Source organism: Erythrolamprus reginae, chromosome Z (genome assembly GCF_031021105.1).
Source record: "Erythrolamprus reginae isolate rEryReg1 chromosome Z, rEryReg1.hap1, whole genome shotgun sequence".
Classification (NCBI taxonomy): Eukaryota; Metazoa; Chordata; class Lepidosauria; order Squamata; family Dipsadidae; genus Erythrolamprus; species Erythrolamprus reginae.
In genome coordinates, this window is record NC_091963.1 from 150415094 (window position 1) to 150438125 (window position 23032).

Here is a 23032-nt window from a genome sequence, read left to right on the forward strand (position 1 = left end):
TTGAGCCGGTGGTGAGATTTGAACTGCTGAATACCATCTAGCAGTTAGCAGTTGCACTCTAACCACTGCGCCACCCCGGCTTGAATAACCCTGTGAGGTGGGTTGCTGCTGTTGTTGTTGCAGGGGAAGGAGGAAGGAGGAGCACTGGATATGTCCGTTCTTAGTTGGACTGAGAGAGGCGCTGGCCCAAAGTCACACAGTCAGCCTTCATATCCGAGGCAGGACTAGAACTCCCAGCTGACTTTCATGGCTAAAGCAAAACTAGAACTCACTTGTCTCCTAGTGACTGACCCAAAGTCACCTAGCCAGCTTTCTGCCTAAGTTGGAACTAGAACTCACTGTCTCCCAACATTCTATAGTCTGGTGTCTTGACCCCTGGACCCTCTGATTAAAACTCCGGTGCTTTACTGACTAAGGTACCCAGAGTTGTGGGAAGTGGGCCCTACCTGGGAGATGTTGATCTTGGAGCCTTTGGCCCCTGAGACCACCATGGACTTGAAGTTGTTGTACTCCGAGAGGGACTTCTGGGCAGAGGAGCCGGTCTTGTCTCGGGCGTCGTTCAGGATGCGGTTGACCTGGTTCTCAAAGGTCTGGCGCAGGGTGTTGCCAGGGGTGGGCTCCAGCTCGTTGTTGTGGGCTTTCTCGATGACCTGGAGAATGGAAAGAGACGACAAGGGTTTGAGGCAGGCCCCAAGGGCATAGGCCTGGCCCTTCGAGCCTGGCTCCTCTCCCCCTCCCTTGCTTTTCTCTGTTTTCCACCTGTCTCCTTCCTCCTTTCCCCCCTTCCATCTCTTTGCTTCCTCCATCTTCCTGCTTCCCTTTCCCATATCTATTCCTTCCTTCCTCCCTCCCTCCATCTCTTTCCTCCCGCCGTCTTCCTCCTTCACTTTCCCATCTCTGTTCCTTCCATCTCCTCCCTCCCTCTTTTCCCCCTCCGTCCCCTTTTCAAGAGATTTTTCCTCCTCCCCCTTCCAACCTCAAAAATCCCCCCATGTTCCTGTACCAGCTCCCTGCTGCTTTCTCCCCCAAGTGACCTCAACTCACTGGGACAATTTACCCCACTTTTAAACTTTTTCAAAGGTGATATCAAATTTGTGGAAACAGGGCCAGCCACCTCCCTTCAAGCCTCAAGCTCCACGTAGCTATAGAAGAGGATTTTTGTAGTCCATGGCTGAACTAAAGGATCCTTAGTGGTCTCTGAGCTGAGTTGTTTTCTTGCAGATGCTTCATGGCCATAACCAGGTAGCATCATCAGGCCTAGAAGGAGTGGGGCTTAGCCAGCCCTGATGTTCCCTAGTTGGGACATGACATGTCTGCAAAAAAAACCCCAACCCAACTCAGGGAGTCGTCCTCTTCCTCTACTCTGCAAACTTCACTCCCTTCTAATATTGATGACGTTACCTAGATGGGTCATAAAATGCCTGAAAGAAACCAAGCAAGCTCAGGGAAGGCCAAGAACCTCACAAAGAACAAGTCTTTCCCTTTGTGAGTGACGCAGCCCTGGGTCCTGGCGCCCAACCCGTCTCGTATCAGCCTCCCAGATGCTTTGCAGCTGCCTCTCCCCTACCTCAATCACATCCTGTTTGGCTTTCTTAATAGTGTTCTGGATGTCCTGGTAAGTCTTGGCATCGGCGATGGAATCCCCGATACCAATGGTGTGCCCTGGGGAAGAAGAAGAAGAGCGGCTTGAAGACTAGGGAGCGGAGAGAGAAAGACACCAGGCATCTGCCTTCCCCAAGTGCTGTTCGCAAAAGCCACACTAAAAAAAATCCCTTATATGTTCTCAACTCTTCTGGCTTTTCAAAAATATGTAAAGACCTGGCTCTGCTTGGAACCTCACAGAGGAGCAAGCAACCATGGGGTTGGTTAGTGCCCCAAAAGACCTCCCCCTGCCTGACTTTTAAATTACATCTCAGTGTTAAAATTGTAACTGTCCTTGCCTCTCTTTTAAATTTAGTTTTTATGTTGATGAATAGATAGGTAGGTAGGTGATAGGAAGGCAGGCAGATATTGAATTAGATAGATGTGTACTAGAAACTGAAAGGTGATATGAGATTGTAATAGATAGACAAACAATGATACATAGATAGATGATAGATTAGATTGATAGAAGAGATTAAACGAATAGATTGAATAGACAGATAGATAGATAGACAGATAATGATAGATACATAGATAGATAGATGAGAAATATTACATATTATATATACTGTATTATAGATAGATATAAAGATAAATAGATAGATAATACATAGATAGATAATGATATATAAGTGACATACATCTTGACAAATGTCTCTTTTATGTACACTGAGAGCATATGAACCAAAGACAAATTCCTTGTGTGTCCAATCACACTTGACCAATAAATAATTCTGCTCTATTCCATGAGAGATATGATATATTAGATAGATAGATAGATAGATAGATAGATAGATAAATGGATGGACAGACATACAGACAGCAGACAGACATTGAGTTAGAAAATGGACAGATGGATGAATTGTTTTTGGATTCCCAGCAAAACATCCCATTGTGATACGAAGAGCCTGCTGGCGCCATCTTGTGGCCTGAAGATGCCTGTCAAGCAGCCCTCTGTTTCCAGGAACCCAGCACCAAGCCCCCCCCCCCAAGGCTTCCCTGATGATGTTGGGAGTGGGGAGAGTGGGGGGGGGGAGCAGCTCCCACCATCCTCACCTTCGATCAGCAGCCAGTTATTGATGACCGTCTGGATGTTGCTGTAGAACAAGCGGGTGACGTCGTGGCCCATCTCCAGGTAGGAGATGTGGACCAGGGAGCCGGCCGAGGTTCCCAGGGACTTCTTGCACAGGATGCCCATGATCAGCTCTCCGTTCTCCACAATCACCTGCAGGTTGGGAGGGGGAGGAAGGGGGAGCCGGGCTCGGTTTCCCATCCCAGGATGAAAGCCCAACAATGCCCAAACTAAGCCAGGGGGGCCTCCCCAACCCAGCCCTCCTCAACCGGTGGGACCGAAGACGTCTACAAGGTTAGGTGCTGTGTAGATATTAACTAGGGTTGGAGGGGACTCTGGAGTCCAACCCCCAACCCTCACTCAAGCAGGAGACCCTGCACCAGTGAGGCCGGACCTTTTTAAAATATCTATGGGTTTTAAATCTCGTTTTTAAACTCTATTGGACTTGCACTCTATGTATTGTATTGTTGTTGTGAGCCACCCTGAGTCTCTGGAGAGGGGCAGCATACAAATCTAATAAATCTTAGAAATATAGAAGTCGGACGGCAGAAAAAGGCCTCCTGGTCCATCTAGTCTGCCCTTATACTATTTCCTGTATTTTATCTTAGGATGGATCTATGTTTATCCCAGGCTTGTTTAAACATAATCTTAATCTAAATCATAAATCTTTTTGGTTCGCATGCCAAAAGGGTGTGCGTGTGTGTTTGTGTGCACGCACATGTCCTAGCACTCCCGCATTCCCTCCGCCCACGCATGCGCACACACACACATGCTGCCCCCTGCACATGTGCACAATCTCACTCCCCCCCCTTCCCCGTGCATAGGCCCCACTGAAGCTTGGGGTGGTGAAAAAATGGCCCAACAGGCAAACCGGAAGTTTGGGAAAATGGACTTTCGGTTTGCCTGTCGGGCTATTTTTTGCACCCCAGGCCTTCAGGAAACTTCCCCTGAAGCCTCTGGAGGACGAAATGGCCTTCACCAAGACTCAACATGAGTTCACATAGAAACATAGAACCATAGAAGACTGACGGCAGAAAAAGACCTTATGGTCCATCTAGTCTGCCCTTATACTATTTCCTGTATTTTATCTTACAATGGATCTATGTTTATCCCAGGCAGGTTTACATTCAGTGACTGTGGATTTACCAACCATGTCTGCTGGAAGTTTGTTCCAAGGATCTACTACTCTTTCAGTCAAATAATATTTTCTCATGTTGCTTTTGATCTTTCCCCCAACTAACTTCAGATTGTGCCCCCTTGTTCTTGTGTTCACTTTCCTATTAAAAATACTTAAACATAGAAATTTAGAAACATAAATTATGGGTTTTAAATTATGGGTTTTTAGCATTCTAATTATTGAATTTGTATTATATATTGTTTTCTGTTGCTGTTGTGAGCCGCCCCGAGTCTGCGGAGAGGGGCGGCATACAAATTTACTAAATAAATAAATAAAATAAATAAATAAATAAAAGATTGATGGCAGAAAAAGACCTCCTGGTCCATCTAGTCTGCCCTTATACTATTTCCTATATTTTATCTTAGGATGGATCTATGTTTATCCCAGGCATGTTTAAATTCAGTTACTGTGCATTGACCAACCACGTCTGTTGGAAGTTCGTTCCAAGCATTTACGACTCTTTCAGTCAAATAATATTTTCTCATGTTGCTTTTCATCTTTTCCCCAACTCACTTCAGACTGCTTTGTATGCCTTCCGATATAGCTCTGCCTGCCACCTGTGGCATGCATGCCATAGTTTCACCAAGCTACACCCATTTCTGACAAATGGCAGTCCAGACTCTCTCTGGAAGCCTCCAGGGATGAAACTCCCACAACTTCCGAAGGCAACTTCTGTTCCATGAGTGGATTTGTTCCCACTGTCAGAAAATTCCTCGTCATCTCCAGGGTGAATCTCTCCTCGGTCAGTTTCTATCCTTGTCTGACCTTCAAGTGCTTTGGAGAATAGACTGACCCCTCTCCTCTCTGTGGCAGCCCCTCAAGTATTGTAACGCTGCTCGGATGCCTCCCCTGGTCCTTCTCTTCCCTAGACCAGCCCTGCCCAGTTCCTGCAACCGTTCCTTGTATCTTTGGTCCCCTCGTCATCCTGGCCGCTCTTCTCCGCACTCTTTCTAGAGTCTCAACATCTTTTTTATACAGTGGTGTGACCTAAACTGGACGAAGCCCTCTAGGTGTGGCCTTACTAAAGCTTTACAGAGTGGTATTAGTGTCTTTTTCAAGATTTTTTTCATTCTAGTGGGAAGAAATGCAGCTGCGAGAGCCATCATGGACTTCCCCAGGTATGCCCATGTCACAACAACACTCCGCAGTCTGCATTGGCTGCCGATCAGTTTCTGGTCACAATTCAAAGTGTTGGTTATGACCTATAAAGCCCTTCATGGCATCGGACCAGAATATCTCTGGGACCGCCTTCTGCTGCACAAAACCCAGCGACCGGTTAGGTCCCACAGAGTGGGTCTTCTCCGGGTCCCGTCAACTAAACAATGTCGTCTGGTGGGAGCTAGGGGAAAAGCTTCCTCTCTGGTGGCCCCGACCCTCTGGAATCAATTCCCCCCCGGATATTAGGACTGCCCCCACCCTCCTTGCCTTTCGTAAAGTTCTTAAGACCCACCTCTGCTGTCAGGCATGGGGGAACTGAGACATCTCCCCCGGGCCTATACAGTTTATACATGGTATGTTTGTGTGTATGTTTGCTTTTAATAATGGGTGTTTTAGTGTTTTTTAAATGATTAGATTTGTTCTTACATTGTCTTTGTTATTGTTGTGAGCCGCCCCGAGTCTACGGAGAGGGGCGGCATGTAAATCTAATTAATAATAATAATAATAATAATAATAATAATAATGAAAGTCTCCAGAGTGATGCGCCCCCCCCCCGACCCTCCCTCCTTCCCAGCAGGAAGCAAGGGTGGTACCTTGGTGTCCCCCGGAGAGATGTGCTTGTAGGGGCCGCTGTCTTCGTCATCCGGATGGGTGCTGTGGGTCCGGACACAGTTGATGTGTCCCGGGATGATGAGGGAGAAGATCTGCTTCCCGGTCCAGAGTGGGCGAGGCTTCAGGATGGCCGGCTGGGGCACTTTGCCCTCCCAGGTGGAGAGGAACATCAGTAGGTTCATCACTTCTCCCTTGGGGGGGGGGGATATCCAGGGCAGGAAGGAAGAAAAGAAAGGGGAGACAGAGGTCACCATCCACATCCTCCTGTCTTTTAAAAAATAATGATAGGGTTTTATATGTTTTTTAATATTAGATTTGTTCCACTGCTATATTGTTTTTATTGCTGTTGTGAGCCGCCCCGAGTCTTTGGAGAGGGGCGGCATACCAATCAAATCAAATCAAATCAAATCAAATCAATCAATAAAATGAGAGCAGAGGGGCAACTACAGGGAGTCCCAAAGGTGCTTCCCCCACCCCAAGGGGCAACCAAACTTTATTTATTTATTATTTATTAATCAGATTTGTATCCCGCCCCTCTCCGCAGACTCGGGGCAGCTAACAACAATAAAAAGACAATGTAAACAAATATAATATTAAAAATAATCTAAAAAACCCCAATTTAAAGAACCACTCATACATACAAGCATACCATGTATAAATTCTATAAGCCTAGGGGGAAGGGAAAATTTCAATTCCCCCCATGCCTGACGACAGAAGTGGCTTTTAAGGAGCTTGTGAAAGGCAAGGAGGGTGGGGGCAATTCTGATATCTGGGGGGAGCTGGTTCCAGAGAGTCGGGGCCGCCACAGAGAAGGCTCTTCCCCTGGGTCCCACCAGACAACATTGTTTAGTTGACGGGACCTGGAGAAGGCCCACTCTGTGGGACCTAACTGGTCGCTGGGATTCGTGCGGCAGAAGGTGGTCCCGGAGGTATTCCTTCTTTTTCCCTTTGGACATTTCGCTCCCTCACCCAAGGAGCTTCTTCTTCAGCTCTGACTGGATGGAGGAATGGATGCTCCTTGTGGACAGCTGGCCACTAAGAGAGCCTTTGAGGCCACCTGGTCACTGAGCCTCCTTGGAACTCCTGAAAGGACTGTGTGGCAGACTGGAGATAGATGTTCAATTTGGACACAGAGGGCCTCTTGGACCCCACTTTCAAACCAGCTGTCCTCTCTGTCCAAAATGTGGACTTGGCTGTCTTCAAAACAGCGACCCTCGTCTTTGCAACGCAGGTGGACTGCTGGGTCTTAGTCCTGATGGGTTTGTCCTCCTGTGTTGTGCCATCTGTTTGTGAAGGGGCTGTTTGGTTTCTCCATTGTCTATCATCTATCTCCAGTCCACAATATGGTTGTTCAGCAGTTCCACACCCCATTTGACCCCGATGACACAGACAAACCTCCAAGTGGTTTAACGACCCTCTAAAACAGGGGTCGGGACCGTTTCACAGGGGTCGCCTAAGACAGATTTCCCCTGGGGTTAGGAACTAAAGTTTCTATTCTGGCACCTTGGAACCTCCTTGCCTTTCATAAGCTTCTTAAAACCCACCTGTATTGCCAGGCATGGGGGAACTGAGATACTCTTTCCCCCTAGGCCTTTACAATTTTATGCATGGTATGCCTGTTCATATGTTTGGTTTTATAATAAGGGTTTTTAACTGTTTTAGTATTGGATTATTATTATATGCTGTTTTATTGCTGTTGTTAGCCACCCCAAGTCTGTGGAGAGGGGCGGCATACAATTGCAATAAATAAATAAACATATTTTTACAATCCGACCAATCTGGCGTTTGCAATGGGGGTGTCCCTCTGACCCTCCTGTCAATCAGCTTCAAGCTCTGTTGGGAGAATTGGTGCTAGACAACACAAGGAACTGTATCAAGGGGTCAATCTTCACCCAAATCTTCAACAAATAGTCACTAGACTTATGCTATGTTCCTTCCAGCCTCACTATCCTGCTCTACTATCATCCCAGCGCCAAAGAAGCTCTCCGTCAAGGAACTCAACAACTGCTGACCAGTTGCTCTAACCTCTGCAGTTGTAAAAAATCTTTGAAATGTTAGTGATGCCCCATTTGAGAACCAGTGTTAGACCCCCTGCAATTTGCACACCGAGCAAATGGATCGACAGGTGAGGCTGTGAATATGTCTCTACAACGCACCCTACAACATCTAAAGACCCGCACTAGGGTCCTCTTGGTAGACATTATTAGTTCAACGTTCAATACAATTCCAGATGCTGTTCTAGCAAAAGCTGAACCAGGTGGTGGCACCCGAACACACTGGTAAGGGGATCACAAGCTTCCTAACAGTGTGGTCGTTAAGCCTGCAAAGCCCTGACCCTCTGCAACCAGCTCCCCCCGGAGATTAGGGCTGCCCCCACCCTCCTTGCATTTCGCAAACTGCTTAAAACCCACCTCTGTCGTCGGGCATGGGGGAATTGATTCCCCTGGGCTGTTTCCGTTTCATGTATGGTTTGAATGAGACATATGATTGTTTTTTTACATTAAGGGGTTTTAAACTGTTTTTAATTATTAGTTTTGTACTGTTTTTATTGTTGTGAGCCGCCCCGAGTCTGCGGAGAGGGGCGGCATACATATCTAATAAATAGTAATAATAATAATAATAATAATTAAAAAAGCCGACCTCCGGCTCCTGAGCCCTCTCTCACCCTCTCCAGGAAGACATCCCTCTTGGTGAACTTTCGGACGGCCGTCAGCGTGTCCTGCACGATACCCATGACGGGCCTGTTGGACTGCGGGGTGACAATCATACGGGGCACCATGGCCAGTTCCTGGATCTCCGCCCGGGTCTCCAATGACTGGGGAAGGTGGAGGTTCATTTCGTCCCCGTCGAAGTCGGCGTTGTACGGGGTAGTCACACTAAAGGGGGGGGGGGGGGGGAGAAAGAGACAAAATGCCCGTCAGAACAATGGGGGAAGGTGGGGGTTGGGGGCTGGGCTCAATCCAGGATCAGGGATGACAATGTGGTCTCTCACAGGGGCAGAAGATGCAACTCCATCCTTGTCAACACAATTGCGACAAACCACACACGGCTCAAGAGGTGATGTGCGTCAAGGCTGAACTCTGAGGTCTTTGGTGCTCTCTGAGCTGGGTTGTTTTCTTGAGGACGTTTCGTGACCTGACTAGGTAACGTCTTCAGTGCTAAATGGCGGTAGGGTCGTTCCCCCCCTCCCACTCAGTTTCTAGACAGAGACTTGCCCTTGGTGGGAATTTCCTGCAGGAAATGATGCTAGCAACCAATCAAGCAGTAACTCTGGACAATCACCAGGAGACCGGTGAGTTCTAGTCCTGCCTTTGAACCAGTCACCGGGAGATGGAGACTTCTAGTCCTGCCTTAGGCACGAAAGCGGTCTGGGTGACTTTTAGGCCAATCTGCAGGAGATGGTGAGTTCTAGTTCTGCCTTAGGCATCGAAGCCAGCTGGGTGGTTTGGCCAATCGCCAGGAGACTGGGAGTTCTAGTCCTGCCTTAGAACGAAAATCTCCCTCGCTTTCTCAGCCCAACCCACCTCACAGGGTGTTGTTGTTCTGGGGAAAATAGGAGGAGGAGATGTTCACTATCTTTGAATCGTTGTAAGAATAAAGGTGGGATACTAATCAAGAGGCAGGGTGGCACAGTGGTTAGAGTGCAGCACTGCAGGCTCCTTCAGCTAACTGCTAGCTGTAGTTCAGCAGTTCAGATCTCACCACTGGCTCAAGATTGACATAGCCTTCCACCCTTCCGAGGTGGGTCAAATGGGGACCCAGACTGTTGGGGGCAAAAGGCTGATTTTGTAAACCGCTTGGAGAGGGTCGTCAAAGCACCACGAAGCAGTCTACAAGTCTAAGTGCTATTGCTAAATGTTATAAATAAATGGTTTCATCCATGCCTCCCTCCTTTGCAAACCGCTCACAAGGGGAGAGGAAGAGTTCAAAGCCTCGGAGGGAGTTGGGGGGCAGAAGGAGCAAAGCCCACCTGAGATTGAGCCGGAAGGTGGACCAAGGCAGGATACGGACTCTGTGGCCCATCATGGACATTTTGTGAAGCGTGGGTTGCCGGTTGAAAATGACGATGTCTCCATCGCACATGTGTCGCTCCACCTGGAGGGCAGGGGAAGGGAGTCATCAGCGCGCTGACAGAGGGGCCGAGAGAGGAAAATCCACCCGAGCCCACGACAAAGGAAGGAGACAGACAAAAATCGCAACCCCAATTCTGTGCTTGGTTATTATTATTATCTTATTATTTATTAACTTGTATGCCGCCCCTCTCGGAAGACTCGGGTCGGCTCACAGAACACAATACAAAAACAATATGTGTACAAATCTAATAATTAAAAACTAGTCTGTGGACAGGGGCGGCATACAAATCCAATAAATAATAATAATAAATAATACTGTAATAAGCTAAAACCCCATTACATGAAAAAGCAGTCAATAACTCAATCACGTCCACACGTAACATTTAATGGTCAGAAGGGGGGGGCATGATCTAACTGCCCCATGCCTGGTGACATAGATCGGTCTTGAGGCTCTTGCGAAAGGTGAGGAGGGTGGGGGCAGTGCGAATCTCTGGAGGGAGCTGATTGCAGAGGGATGGGGCCGCCACAGAGAAGGTCCCCTAGGTCCTGCCAGTGTGGTCGACGGGACCTGGAGAAGGCCAACTCTGTGGGACCTAATCAGCTGCTGGGATTTGTGTGGCAAGAGGCGGTCCCGTACGTAATCTGGTCCGGTGCCATGTAGGTATTTATAGGTCATCACCAACACTTTGAATTGTGTCCAGAAACCAATTGGCAGCCAGTGCAGTCTGCGGAGTGTTGGAGAAACAGGGGTATATCTGGAGAGACCCGTAACTGCTTTTGTGGCCACATTCTGCACGATCTGAAGTTTCCGAACACTTTTCAAAGGTAGCCCCATGTAGAGAGCATTGCAGTAGTCGAACCTCGAGGTGATGAGGGCATGAGTGACTGTGAGCAGTGACTCTTGGTCCAGATAGGGCTGCAACTGGTGCACCAGGCGAACCTGGGCAAACGCCCCCCTTGCCACAGCTGACAGATGATGTTCTAAAGTCAGTTGTGGATCGAGGAGGATGCCTAAGTTGCAGACCCTCTCTGAAGGGGTCAATGATTCGCCCCCTCCAAAGTAATGGACAGACAGATGGGATTGTCCTTGGGAGGCAAAACCCACAGCCACTCCATCTTATCAGGGTTGAGCAGAGGAAGCAAATAGACCACACAATTTGCAAAATGGGGGGGGGGGTGGGGTTTGACGTTTTTTTAAAAAATGTGTGTGTTACCGGTCATCCTTGAATTATGACCAACTTAGCACCTTTTTAAAGTTATGGCAGCACCGAAGGAAATGACTTACCAATGGTCCCCACATTTATGATCGTCACAGCATCCCGTGATAATAATCTTTTGGGATGCTTGGCACCCTTGTATTTGCAATGATTGCAACATCCCGTCCAGTTTTTCCCAGCCAGCTTTCAACCAGCGGAATTAATAGGGCAAAGCTGGATTCGTTTAACCACCACCTAAGTCACTGATCAGGATTCACATAACCACCTGGGCAGAAAAGCTCATAAAACAGCTGACGGAACCGCCTGGCTCATTAGCAAGAGACATTTTGATCCCAATTGGGGTCGTTAAGTCGAGGACCGTCTGACTCGCAACCCAAATTAAGCCCAAGGGCTCTTTTGTTAAGTGAGACATTTATAAAGGAAGTTTTGCCCCCTTTTACGACCTTCCTTGTCTCAGTTACCAAGAGATTCACTGCTGTTGAGTAGTCCAGTTGTTAAGTGAATCTTTCTTCCCCCCATTGGACTGCCACAAAAGCGATCAAGCACCCGAATTCCAATCGCCCAATCACGGGGCGGCTGTGGCAACGGTCGTAACTGCGGAAAAACGGGTTACAAGCCCCAGTTTTCCATGGCCGCTGTAACATTGAACGGTCACTAAACGGATTGTTGGAAGTTGAGTGCTAATTCTGTAGCATTTCCTGCAGTCCCAACGCTGCCCGGCCTCAGTCGACAGGAAAGACAACCCACCCTGCCCCTTTTTAACGCCAGTCTCACCATTTCCTTGACCGCCATTTTGGTTCACCCCAAGAGTTAGTGCTACTACTCTCCTGCTGCTGCAATGGGACCATATCCCCCTGCCAAACACACACACACACACACAGAAACACACACTCCCCTTTTCCAGCCAGACTGACCTTGTACCCAATCTGCAAGTGGAGGTCGCTGGACTTCGGGTGGAAGCGGAGATCAATCCTGTCTCCATTGTGTCGGATGATGTATTTGGCTCCAGGATATTGACTGTTCCCTCGGCTCACCAGCTCCTGCAGCCTGGAGAAAGGTGGGTGGGTGGACAGTCAGAAGGGTCAAAGAGACACAGCCAGGCCAGTAAGTGCCAGGTCATTGGCTGTGTGTGGGTATGTGTTTGCCAGCCCTGCCTCATTTTATTTATTTATGGGACTTATCATCCCCCCCTCACCTGTCAATGTTGAAAGGCGCCACGATCTCGGCAAAGGTCATGTTGGCAGCGATGGAGCGTGGCACGCCCACCTGGTCGATGGAGAGGTTGGGATCAGGCGTGATGACTGTCCGGGCGGAGAAATCCACCCGTTTGCCCATCAGGTTCCCTCGCACGCGGCCTTCTTTCCCTTTCAGACGCTGTTTCAAGGACTTTAGAGGTCGGCCGGATTTTTGCATCGCCTGCAGAGGTCGGAAAGGGGGGCAAAGCCTGAGTGGGCATCAGGCCTCTGGCACACAGAGGGGTTTAAAAACAGATAACGGAGGGGGGGAAAGGACCCTGAGGTTTGGGGGATCAACACGGCAGCGTGTGGCATTTTAGACACCTGTCTATCTTCTAGCCCCTTCCTTCTCTCTCTCTCTCTCTCTCTCTCTCTTTTTAAAAAAATAATTTTTATGAGAATATAAGATTTAAAAAAACACACACAAAAAAACAAGCAAAATAGAAACATAGAAGACTGAGGGCAGAAAAAGACCTCCTGGTCCACCTAGTCTGCCCTTATGCTATTTCCTGCATTTTATCTTAGGGTGGATCTATGTTTATCCCAGGCATGTTTAATATTCAGTCCCTGTGGATTGACCAACCACGTCTGCTGGAAGTTTGTTCCAAGGATCTACTACTCTTTCACTCAAATATTTTCTCATGTTGCCTCTGATCTTTCCCCCAACTAACTTCAGATTGTGTCCCCTTGTTCTTGAGTTCACTTTCCTATTAAAAACACTTCCCTCCTGGACCTTATTTAACCCTTTAACATATTTAAATGTTTCGATCATGTCCCCCCTTTTCTAGACATAGAAAACAAACCAAAAGCACAAACGCACAAACAAAAACATATATACTTAGCAGTCATGGCTGAGAACCACTCTTTTAAAATAGGGGGACCCTTATTTTGGTAGGTGGGTGGGAGGAAAGGGGTCCTTGGGGCCCGCTCCTGCCCACTCTTCAGGCACTTACCCGGGGAAGCCCAGGCAGTTCGTTGTCCACCATGGTGGCCACGTGGAACTGGAGCAACTTGACGTCTTCTGCGATGACATGAGCGGCCGCCCCATTCTGTTCGTTCCGCCGCAACTGGTTGTTGATTTTCACCACATCGGCCAGCTTGTGAGTCAAGTCATCCTAGGGGGAAGGAGGTGGGGGTCAGCATTTAGTCGGGTCCCCTCCCTGAGTGAGTCCCCCCCCCCCGAAAGCTTGGATGGATGTTAAAATGAATAAATGATAAAATTTATCCAAACATAAGTAATAAGTGCTGGAAACGCAAATCTAGCATAGATATGTACTATCATACTTGGTGATTATGTCCGGAAGCAAAAAAAATTTGGCCTAGGATTCAAAACTGGTTGAAAGAAATGTTAAAATATCAATTGGAAATGAAACTGGAAATTTATCTTTTGGGAATGATTAGAGGACAGCATAGCAAAAAAGACTACTACAGTAGTCCCTCGCTATACCGCGCTTCACCTACTGCGGCTTCACTTCATCGCGGGTTTCTGAGGAAGTCGATCGGCAGATTTAAACAGGCCGCCGAACTCGATCGGCAGGTTTTTAAAAATAAAAATAAAAATCTAAAATTGTAAATACAGTGTTCCCTCGATTAGCGCGGGGGTTACGTTCCAAGACCTCCCGCGCTAATCGATTTCCGCGTTATAGTGGTGCGGAAGTAAAAAACACCATCTGCGCATGCGGGCCATTTTTTTTTCATGGTTGCACATGCGCAGATGGTGGAGTTTGCGTGTGGGCGGCGGGGAAGACCAAGGGAAGGTTCCTTCGGCCGCCCAACAGCTGATCTGCTCCGCAGCGCGGAAGCAGCGAGGAGCCGAAGATGGGGTTTCCTTGTTGCCCAGGCAAAGGGGAAACCCCATCTTCGGCTCCTCGCTGCTGCCGCGCTGCGGAGCGGATCAGGTGTTGGGCGGCTGAAGGAACCTTCCCTTGGTCTTCCCGCCGCCCAGGCAAAGGGGAAACCCCAAGATCGCTTGCCGCTTGCCGTATTGCAGCTTGGAGCCTTGCTTCGCCTCCTTCGCTGCAATACGGCAAGCGGCAAGCGATCTTGGGGTTTCCCCTTTGCCTGGGCGGCGCTGGGGCCATGCGGAGCCGCTCATCTAGGGGGGCGTGGACCGGCAAGGTGCCCTCCGCTCTCTCTCTTTCTCTCCCTGTTACCGGTGTGGTATAAGAGAGAGAAAGAGAGAGAAAGGAGGGCGACTTGCCAGTCCACGCCCCCCTGGATGAGCGGCCCCGCATGGCCCCAGCGCCGGACTCCGCCCTTGTTCGGCTCTGCAGCTGAGAGGCCACGTCCACCCCCTCCTCGGTGTCCCCGGCACCCAGCATCCCCACGCCGCCTCCACCTCCCGGTAATGCGCCCGACCTCTGCCTCTCTCTTTCTCTCTCATATACCACGCCGGCAACAGGGAGAGAAAGAGAGAGAGAAATGATAGAAAAAAGGTGAGAAAAAAAGAGAAATGAGAAAATGATTGAAGCAGAGAATGACAGGAAAGAAAGAGAAAGAGACAGAGAAGTGACTCTTGGTGATGACGTATGACGTCATCGGGTGGGAAAAACCGTGGTGTAGAAAAAAAACCGCGGACTTATTTTTTAATTAATATTTTTTGAAAAACCGTGTTGTAGCGTTTCGCACTAATCGAGACCGTGCTAATCGAGGGATCACTGTACTGTATTTAAATACTGTATCTAAAATAAATACTGTGTGGGAAGGGTTTATAAACACTTAAAACAATGAAAACGTACCAAACAATTACAATATAAATACTTAAATAAGTACTATCAGTTGATAAATTCCCCATCGCGGATTTCACCTATCGCGGCCAGGTCTGGAACGTAACACCAGCGATAGGTGAGGGACTACTGTACTTGATAACACATATACAGTGTTCCCTCGCTTTTCACGGGGGATGCGTTCCCAGACCGCCCGCGAAAGTCAAATTTCCGCGAAGTAGAGATGCGGAAGTAAATACACTATTATTGGCTATGGACAGTATCCCAAGCCTTCCCTTAACACTTTAAACCCCTAAAGTGCAATTTCCCATTCCCTTAGCAACCATTTAGATCATTACTCACCATGTTTATTTATTAAAGTATTAAAAAAATATTTATTAAAGGCAGACGAAAGTTTGGCGATGACATATGACGTCATCGTGCAGGAAAAACCGTGGTATAGGGGAAAAACCCGCAAAGTATTTTTTAATTAATATTTTTGAAAAACCATGGTATAGACTTTTCGCGAAGTTTGAACCCGTGAAAATCGAGGGAACACTGTATTAACATCAGCAAGGTTGGTGTTTGCACAAACTTGGAAAAAGGAAAATATACCAAATGAAGAAATGGTGATTAGGAAATTGCTAGATTGTGCTTAACTAAGCAAATTAACATGAATTACAGAATAAACAAAATAAAGACTACTACACAGTTTGGGGGAAATTATATAGCTGGATAGAAAAGAAAAAAAGAATTGAACTAATGTTTAAGAAAAAGAAATGAATCAATGGAAACAGAATTGTAAAAGTATTAAGCTAAATTCATTTTGTGTTTTTTGTACATGTTATTTTGTTTGTTCATTATCAAAATAAAAAATAATTTAAAAAATCAAAAACAATTCAAGCCTCCCCCCTGCTGCTCTGAGCTGCCCGCAAGCCCACCTGATTCCTGGCCAAGCCTTGCATGACGACGGCCGGTCTGACGGAGAGCGGAGGGACGGGCAGCACGGTGCAGATCATCCACTCCGGCCGGGCGTACTTGGGGTCCATGCCCAGGATGAAGCACTCCTCGTCCGAGATCCGCTTGAAGATTTCGTGGACCCGCTCGGGGCTGAGCAGGATCTTCTTCTCCTGAGAGTCCTCGTTCACGTGCTTCCATTCGGCGTAGAGCTCCAGGCCCGAGCGGCGGATCCTGGGTTGGTAGCGCCCGCAGCCCCCGTGGCCCTTGAGGAAGGGAAGAAGCCGTCAGTGTGTGCGTGTGTGTCTGTGCGAGAAAGGAAACCTGGGTGCAATTTGTATTTATACTGGGTAACCTTTGCTTACAAAGTAACTCAAGAGGCTGGACAAACCTGACGCATAAATCCCAGCATCCGGTCAGGTCCCACAGTTGGCCTTCTAGAGGTCCCGTCAACTAGACAATGTCGCTTGGCGTGGCCGAGAAGGGCCTTCTCTGTGGGGGGCCCAGCCCACTGGAATCAGTTCCCCCCAGATATACGCACTGCCCCGCCCTCCTTCACAAGAGCCTAAAGACTCACCTATGCCGCTAGGCTTGGGGCTATTAGATTTTTGCCCCCTGGCCGATGAATGTATGGTGGGGTTTGTTGACCGAATGGATATGCATTTGAATTGGTTTTCTGGCTTTTAGATTTAACTCTTAACTTTAATTAATTGAATTTCGATGTACATTGTCTTTTTATATGTTGTAAGCCGCCCCAAGTCCTCGGAGAAGGGCGGCATATAAATCCAATTAATAAATATATAAAATTAGCTGAATACTCCTTCTCTTTCTCTTATTAATCCCCCTCCTCAACAGTGAAGGTACCAGGCTAGAAATTCGGAGATGGTGATTTCTAGCCCTCGCCTTAGCCCTGAAACTTGTCTGCGTAGCTTTGAGCCAATGACTAGGAGACTGAGAGTTCTAGTCCAGCCTTAGGGATGAAAGAGATCTGGGTGACTTGGGACCAATCACTAGTAGACTGAGAGTCTAGTCCCGCCTTAGGGATGAAAGCCAGCTGGGTAACTTTAGGACAATCACTAGAAGATGGTGAGTTCTAGTCCCGTCTTAGCCGTGAAAGCTGTCTGGGGAGCTTTGGACCAACAACCAGAAGACTGGGAGTTATAATCAGGCCTTAGGGATGAAAGCAGGTTGGGTGACTTCTTGCCAATCAGCAGATGATGGTGGGATCTAGTCCAGCCTTAGTTACAAAAGCCAGCTGGGTTACTTTGGGCCAGTTCCACGCTCTCCACCCAACCCACCTCACAGGGTTGTTGTAGTGGGGAAAATAGGAGGAAGGAGCATTAGGCCTATGCACTGCTTTGAGTTATTTATAAAAATAATAACAGGCAAAATAAAATAGAAAAGGGCAGCTGGGAAAGACTTCAGTGCAAAACTGAAATTGACCCCAAGGGCCGTGCTTTTATTCCCCTGAAATTCACATTTTCCCTCCTGAGGCAATATTTCTCTACTTTCCTTCTTCTTCTGGGCAAGCACTCGTTTTCACCCAAATAGTCTTTAAAGGGTAAGCCACAAGAACACTAGCAAACCAACTTGTGACCGAGCTGAAATTCACTTACCTATTAATACCTAATTGTGTGTGTGTGTTGTGTTTTGTGACATTTCTTTTGATTTTAACAGGAAACTTTAATCAAACCAGGTAGACTTCAGGCACAATTCAAGACCCAATTAATGTATAAAAGGCTCCTTTAGACTAAGAGCCTTCCAGGGACCTCTCGGTTTCTCTTAAGTGGGCATCAATTACATTAATTCAGAAGAAAACTAAAGCACAATCGGCAGAACTGCCCTGGGCTGACCTGCAAGCAGATTTTGAATGGGCAAAAAAAACAAAAAAAACATCCATTAATGGGAATTTTGTTCTTGCTTCGAGTTGATAAACATGGATGGAGCATCCATTTTTTAAAGAACAGAAATTGCAACACACACAATTTGATGAAACTCCCCCTGGAAGATTAGCGGGTTTCAAGTATCGCAGGTGTTAATGCCTGTGTATTAATTTCCCAGTGGAAATTCAAACCTTGGGGAGGGAAACAACTGTTTTCGCAGGCAACAGGCAAACAGAATCCGAGACAGTTATTTCTGGTTGAGACCTGATTAACTAATATTGTTATTTCTGTGTTTTATTATTGAGGGAAAAGGTTCCCAGTCTAATAACTAACTTCCGTAGGGCTTCTGGTGGTGGCAACACTGTACAAAACGATGCCAAGGCTGTAAATGGGATGAAATCAATTTAATTTTCGGTCAAGCAAAACAATATGAAAGCCGGCTGGGTAACTTTGGGCCAGTTACCAAGAGGTTGGGAGTTCTAGCGCTGCCTTAGGCATGGAAACCGACTGGGTGACCTGGTGCCAGTTCTGTCTCAGCCCAATCCAGCTCACAGGGCTGTTGTTGTTGTTGTGGGAAAATAGGAGGAGGAAACTATGCTGGATGTATTTGCTGCCTTAAGTCGTTTGTAAAAAAACAGATAAAAGTGGAGTATTAAATATTATTATTTTATTATTATTATTATTATTATTATTTATTAGATTTGTATGCCGCCCCTCTCTGGAGACTATCAGGCTGTGACTTTCAATATATGGAAATGCTGATTGAAAGAATGTTCGAAAGAATGATAGGCAGCCCTGGGACCAGCCAGTGTCAACAGCAAGTTATTGCTTGCTAAACCTTGATTTTGTATCCTGGCGCAAAAGAGATTGTACCACAAGAACACAACAATGCTGAACCATGTCCAACTACTTTACGCTGAAAGTCCAGGAAAGAGCAACTAAAAAAGGCCTGGAGACTAAAACATATCAAGAACAGTTGCAGGATTTGTGTCTGGCTGATTGGGGGGGGGAGGGCATGATAGCTGTCTTCCAGTATTTGGGGGGGGGTCCCACAAATACAAGTAGGGGGTCCACCTATTTAGCAAAGCACCAGAAGGCAGCGCAAGAACCAACAGATGGACACTAATCTAGGAGAGAGAAACAACCTGGAATTCAGGAGAAACTTCCTAACAGTGAGGACAATTTACCAGTGGAACAGCTTGCTACTGGTAGGTTTTGAAGAAGAGATTGGACGATAATCCCATTTCAGTCCAAGATTGAACTGAAGTGGGATAAGGTCTCCTGCTTGAGCAGTGGATTGGACTAGAAGACCTCCAAGGTCCATTTCACCTCTGTTATTCGATTAATAAGAACATAAGAACCTAAGAAGAGCCCAGCTGAATGGGTCAAAGCCCATGGAGTCCAGTATTCTGTGTCACACAGTGGCCCACCAATTGTCCTTGGAGATCTTGGGCAGAAGAGAAGGCAAGACCCTCCCTTTCCCCTGACCCCCAACAAATGGTACTCAAGGGAATCCTGTCTGCCTCAACCAACATAGAGGCGGCACTTGGACATCCGTTTCAATAACCACCTATGATACACTCGGCATCCCTGAATCTGTCTAATCCTGCCTTGAAGCTCTCCAGGCTGATAGCAGTCACAACCTCTTCTGGAAGGGAATTCCATAAACCAAGGACCCTCTGGGGGAAGAAATATTTCCCTTGATTTGTCCTCCCTTTCTTACCTGTGAGCTTTACGGAGGGCCCCCTCATCCTAATATTGTGTGATAGAGAAAATATCACAATATATTTTTTCTCTATCCACCTTTTCTATCCCAGGCATGATTTTATACCCTTCGATCAAGTCACCCCTTCAACGCCGTCTTTCAAGGCTGAAGTGACCAAGGCGTTGCAACCTGGTTTCATAAGGGAGGGGCTCCATTCCCTTGATCATTCTTGCTGCCCCCTTTTTTTAATCAACCAGTGGAATTACTTTCTTTCCAAAGTTGTAAGTTGTCAATTTTGTAGTACAGATGATGTACAATGACAATAATGGCTCTTCTCCTCCTCCTCTTCTTCTCCTTCTTCATCATCATCATCATCCAACACTGGAGGATTTTAAGAAGAGACTGGAGAGCCATTTGCCTGAAATGGGATGGGGTCTCCTGCTTGAGCATGGGGCTGGACTAGAAGGTTCACCTGGTGCACCAACTGCAGCCCCACCTGGATTGGGAGTCTCTTCTCACAGTCATTCATGCCCTCGTCACCTCGAGGCTTCCCTTAAAGCACGTTCGGAGACTTCAATCAGTCCAGCATGCAGCCACGCAAGCCGTGCACTCCATGAGCTGCACTGGCCTCTGATCGGTCTCTGGACGCAATTCAAGGTGTTGGTCATTACCTATATAGCCCTACATGTCTCCTGCCTCACATGTCCCAGCAACCGATTAAATTGCAGAGTCCAGGTCCCATTGGCCAAACAGTGCGGGCTGGGGGGCCACGGGGAAGGGCCTTCTCTGTTGCGGCTCCGGTCCTCTGGAACCAACCCACCTGCCCCCCGAGATTCATACCGCCCCCACTCTCACCTTCTGAAAGGCCTTGAAGACGCATCTATGCTGGTAGGCCTGGGGCCATTGAGCGAGTTTTCTGCTCCAGAAAACTGAGTGGTGAGTGGTGATTGTATGCTTTTTACATTGGGTTTTAATTTTTCTATTGTTTTTATTCTATATATTGGAGTATCTTAATTTTGTAATCATTTTATTGTGAATTCACTAGAAGGGTGGCCTATAAATTTGAAAAATAAATAAAAAAATAAGACCTCCAAGGTCCCTTGCAGCTCTATTCTGATTGACTGATTTCAGGAGTGGAAACCCAGCAGGAGATTACCAAGTTCAGCAGCGGAATTACTGAGGGGTTGTTTTTTTGGGGAGTGGGTGGGGGTCTTAAACTGGCTTCTCACCTTTTCTTTGGTGAGGTCCTCATCGCCTTCGGGCTGCTCGACCCCAAATTTGTTGTCCATCTCTTCTCCACCCTCGCAAATGTTCTTGCCTTTGCAGAGATCGTAGACGTGCGTCAACCGCTTCTTCGGCTGGCCTTTGGATTTGGTCAAGATGTCCTTGATCTTCGGATTGTTCTGCCAGGAAAAGGAGGGAAAACACCCAAGGAATGAAGGATGCCCCCAACCCCCACAAGATGGGGTGGGGTGGCACAGAGGCCCCCACCCCCCTTGGGGTTTGGGCAATTTCTGCCTTTTATTTCTAAAATTGATTGGTTACAAGAAGATTGGTTACAATCAACAAGAAGGTAAACTCAGATATTTGGTGTACAATTTTTAAAAAGATTTAGAAAAATATACAAAATTTTAAAAAGATGTAAATCACATGCAGGTGGTCCTTGACCTGCAACATTTCGTTTGGTGGCTTGTTCAAAGTTACAACAGCACTTGACAAAAAGTGACAGAGGGTAGGTTTTTCACACCTGTGACCATGGCAGCTGACTCATATATATGGTGGTCGCAGCGTCCTGGGGATCACATGATCCCCTGTGGTGACCTTGGAAGCCAATGGGGGAGCCAGGTTTGCTTAACGACAGTGTGATTTACCTAGTGGCTACAGGGATTCACTTAACAATGGTGGAACTGGTGGAGTTGGTGAAATGTGGGTTAAAACTCACGTAGCCATGGAAATTAAGGGCTAAAAATCCCAGCTTCAACCTTTCCACTTTTGGGGTTCAGCTGCCATGTTGGGAGCGGGGTGGGGGGGAGCGGGGTGTTTCTCATGACTCACCGAATCAACCAGCAGTTTGGAGCAGAAGAAACAAACGCAGCGAAGGACTTTCATGGTTTTCCCTAAAAAGCCAACGTGGAAGACCGGCTTGGCCAGTTCGATGTGGCCAAAATGCCCTGGACATTCGGTCATGTTGCCTGCCAGAGAGAAACAAGAGGCGAGGATCACTTTTAAGGACCCCATCATCCCTTGCGTTAGGGTGGAGTCTTAGATAATTGAATGGAGCGGAGTGTTTTACTGCCCGGATGCCTTTCCTGTCTCCAATGCGGAGTTTTGTTCAGCAGATATATTCTGAGAAAAATATTGGCTTCTACTTAGGATTGAACTCACATCCTCCTGATTGTGGGGCGAGAGCTCTGCCTCTAGGCCAGTGTTTCCCAACCTTGGCAACTTGAAGATATTTGGACTTCAACTCCCAGAACTCCCCAGCCAGGATTCTGGGAGTTGAAGTCCAAATATCTTCAAGTTGCCAAGGTTGGGAAACACTGACCTAGGTCACCGCACCACTCTCAAACACGAGGCTGTGATGTCCCTGGCCACATCAACCCACGGCACAGATGGGGGGCACAACTGAAGTCCTCACCTGCACATGTCTGGCACCGCCCAGTCCTTTCGATGACCCCTTGGCGAGGATCCATCAGCCCTCCGAGTTTGGGGCGACCGCCTTCCGTGGTCTCTGGGTATTTGATGCCCGTTTCGGTCACCGACATCCGTTTCTAGAAATTGCAAGCAAAAAGCGGGTCAGTGCCGGGTGCTGGAAGGATGGCTCTTTGGTTAAAAAGCGTGAACGTGCCACAAAATTGTGGCAACCCAAACAAGCCAGACGGGAAATTATCATTTTTTGGTTTGAGGAGAGAAAAGACTACAAGAATGTTTTGATTCAGGTTGGCTTAGTGGTTAAGGAAGCAGGTTAAAAACCTGGGAGACTGGGAGTGCTAGTCCTGCCTTAGACATCAAAAATAGCTAGCTGAGTGACTTTGGGCCAAACACCAGGAGACAGAGAGTTCTAGTTCCCCTTTAGGCATGAAATCCAGATGGGTGACTTTGGGTTCTAGTCCTGCTTTAGCTCACCTCACAGGGTTGTTTTGGGGGAAAATTATTAAGAATAATCCCTGCTTTGAATGACTTACAAAGTATTAAAGGCGAGATAAAAACTCAGTAAACCAATGTGAAGTTCTAGCAAGCAAACTCTTTGAAGATTCCCAGGGCTCCCAAATTGCCCACCCATTTAAGTCTGGATAACAACAAAAGTGGGATATAAATTTGACAAATGAAACTCATTTAAAACTTCTTTGCAGAGTATTAACAGCGGGATTAAAAAAGTGGGCTCAAACTGCCCAAGGAGCTGCTGATACAGTTCTACAGAGGAATCACCGAGTCTGTCATCTGCACCTCTATAACTGTCTGGTTTGGTGCTGCAACCCAACAGGACCGACACAGACTTCACAGGAGAATCAGAACTTCAGAAAAAACAATTACTGCCAACCTGCCTTCCATTGAGGACCTGTATACTGCAGGAGTCAAAAAGAGGGCGGGGAAAAT

The 23032-nt window shown here is 47.4% G+C and overlaps 1 protein-coding gene across 1 annotated transcript in view; it reads right to left on the reverse strand.

The window, feature by feature from the left end:
* Window positions 1-23032, reverse strand: part of POLR2A (RNA polymerase II subunit A) — a 42955-nt gene that overhangs the window by 17899 nt on the left and 2024 nt on the right. Inside the window, exons 2-14 of the mRNA XM_070728800.1 lie at window positions 22074-22206; window positions 21491-21627; window positions 20665-20838; window positions 15832-16113; window positions 13139-13300; window positions 12146-12366; window positions 11865-11997; window positions 9631-9755; window positions 8326-8536; window positions 5642-5851; window positions 2698-2866; window positions 1568-1662; window positions 447-650 (exon numbers count right to left, since the gene is read on the reverse strand). Of these exons, the coding sequence (XP_070584901.1) occupies window positions 447-650; window positions 1568-1662; window positions 2698-2866; window positions 5642-5851; window positions 8326-8536; window positions 9631-9755; window positions 11865-11997; window positions 12146-12366; window positions 13139-13300; window positions 15832-16113; window positions 20665-20838; window positions 21491-21627; window positions 22074-22206 (2256 nt within the window). The remainder of the gene's footprint in view (window positions 1-446; window positions 651-1567; window positions 1663-2697; window positions 2867-5641; window positions 5852-8325; window positions 8537-9630; window positions 9756-11864; window positions 11998-12145; window positions 12367-13138; window positions 13301-15831; window positions 16114-20664; window positions 20839-21490; window positions 21628-22073; window positions 22207-23032) is intronic.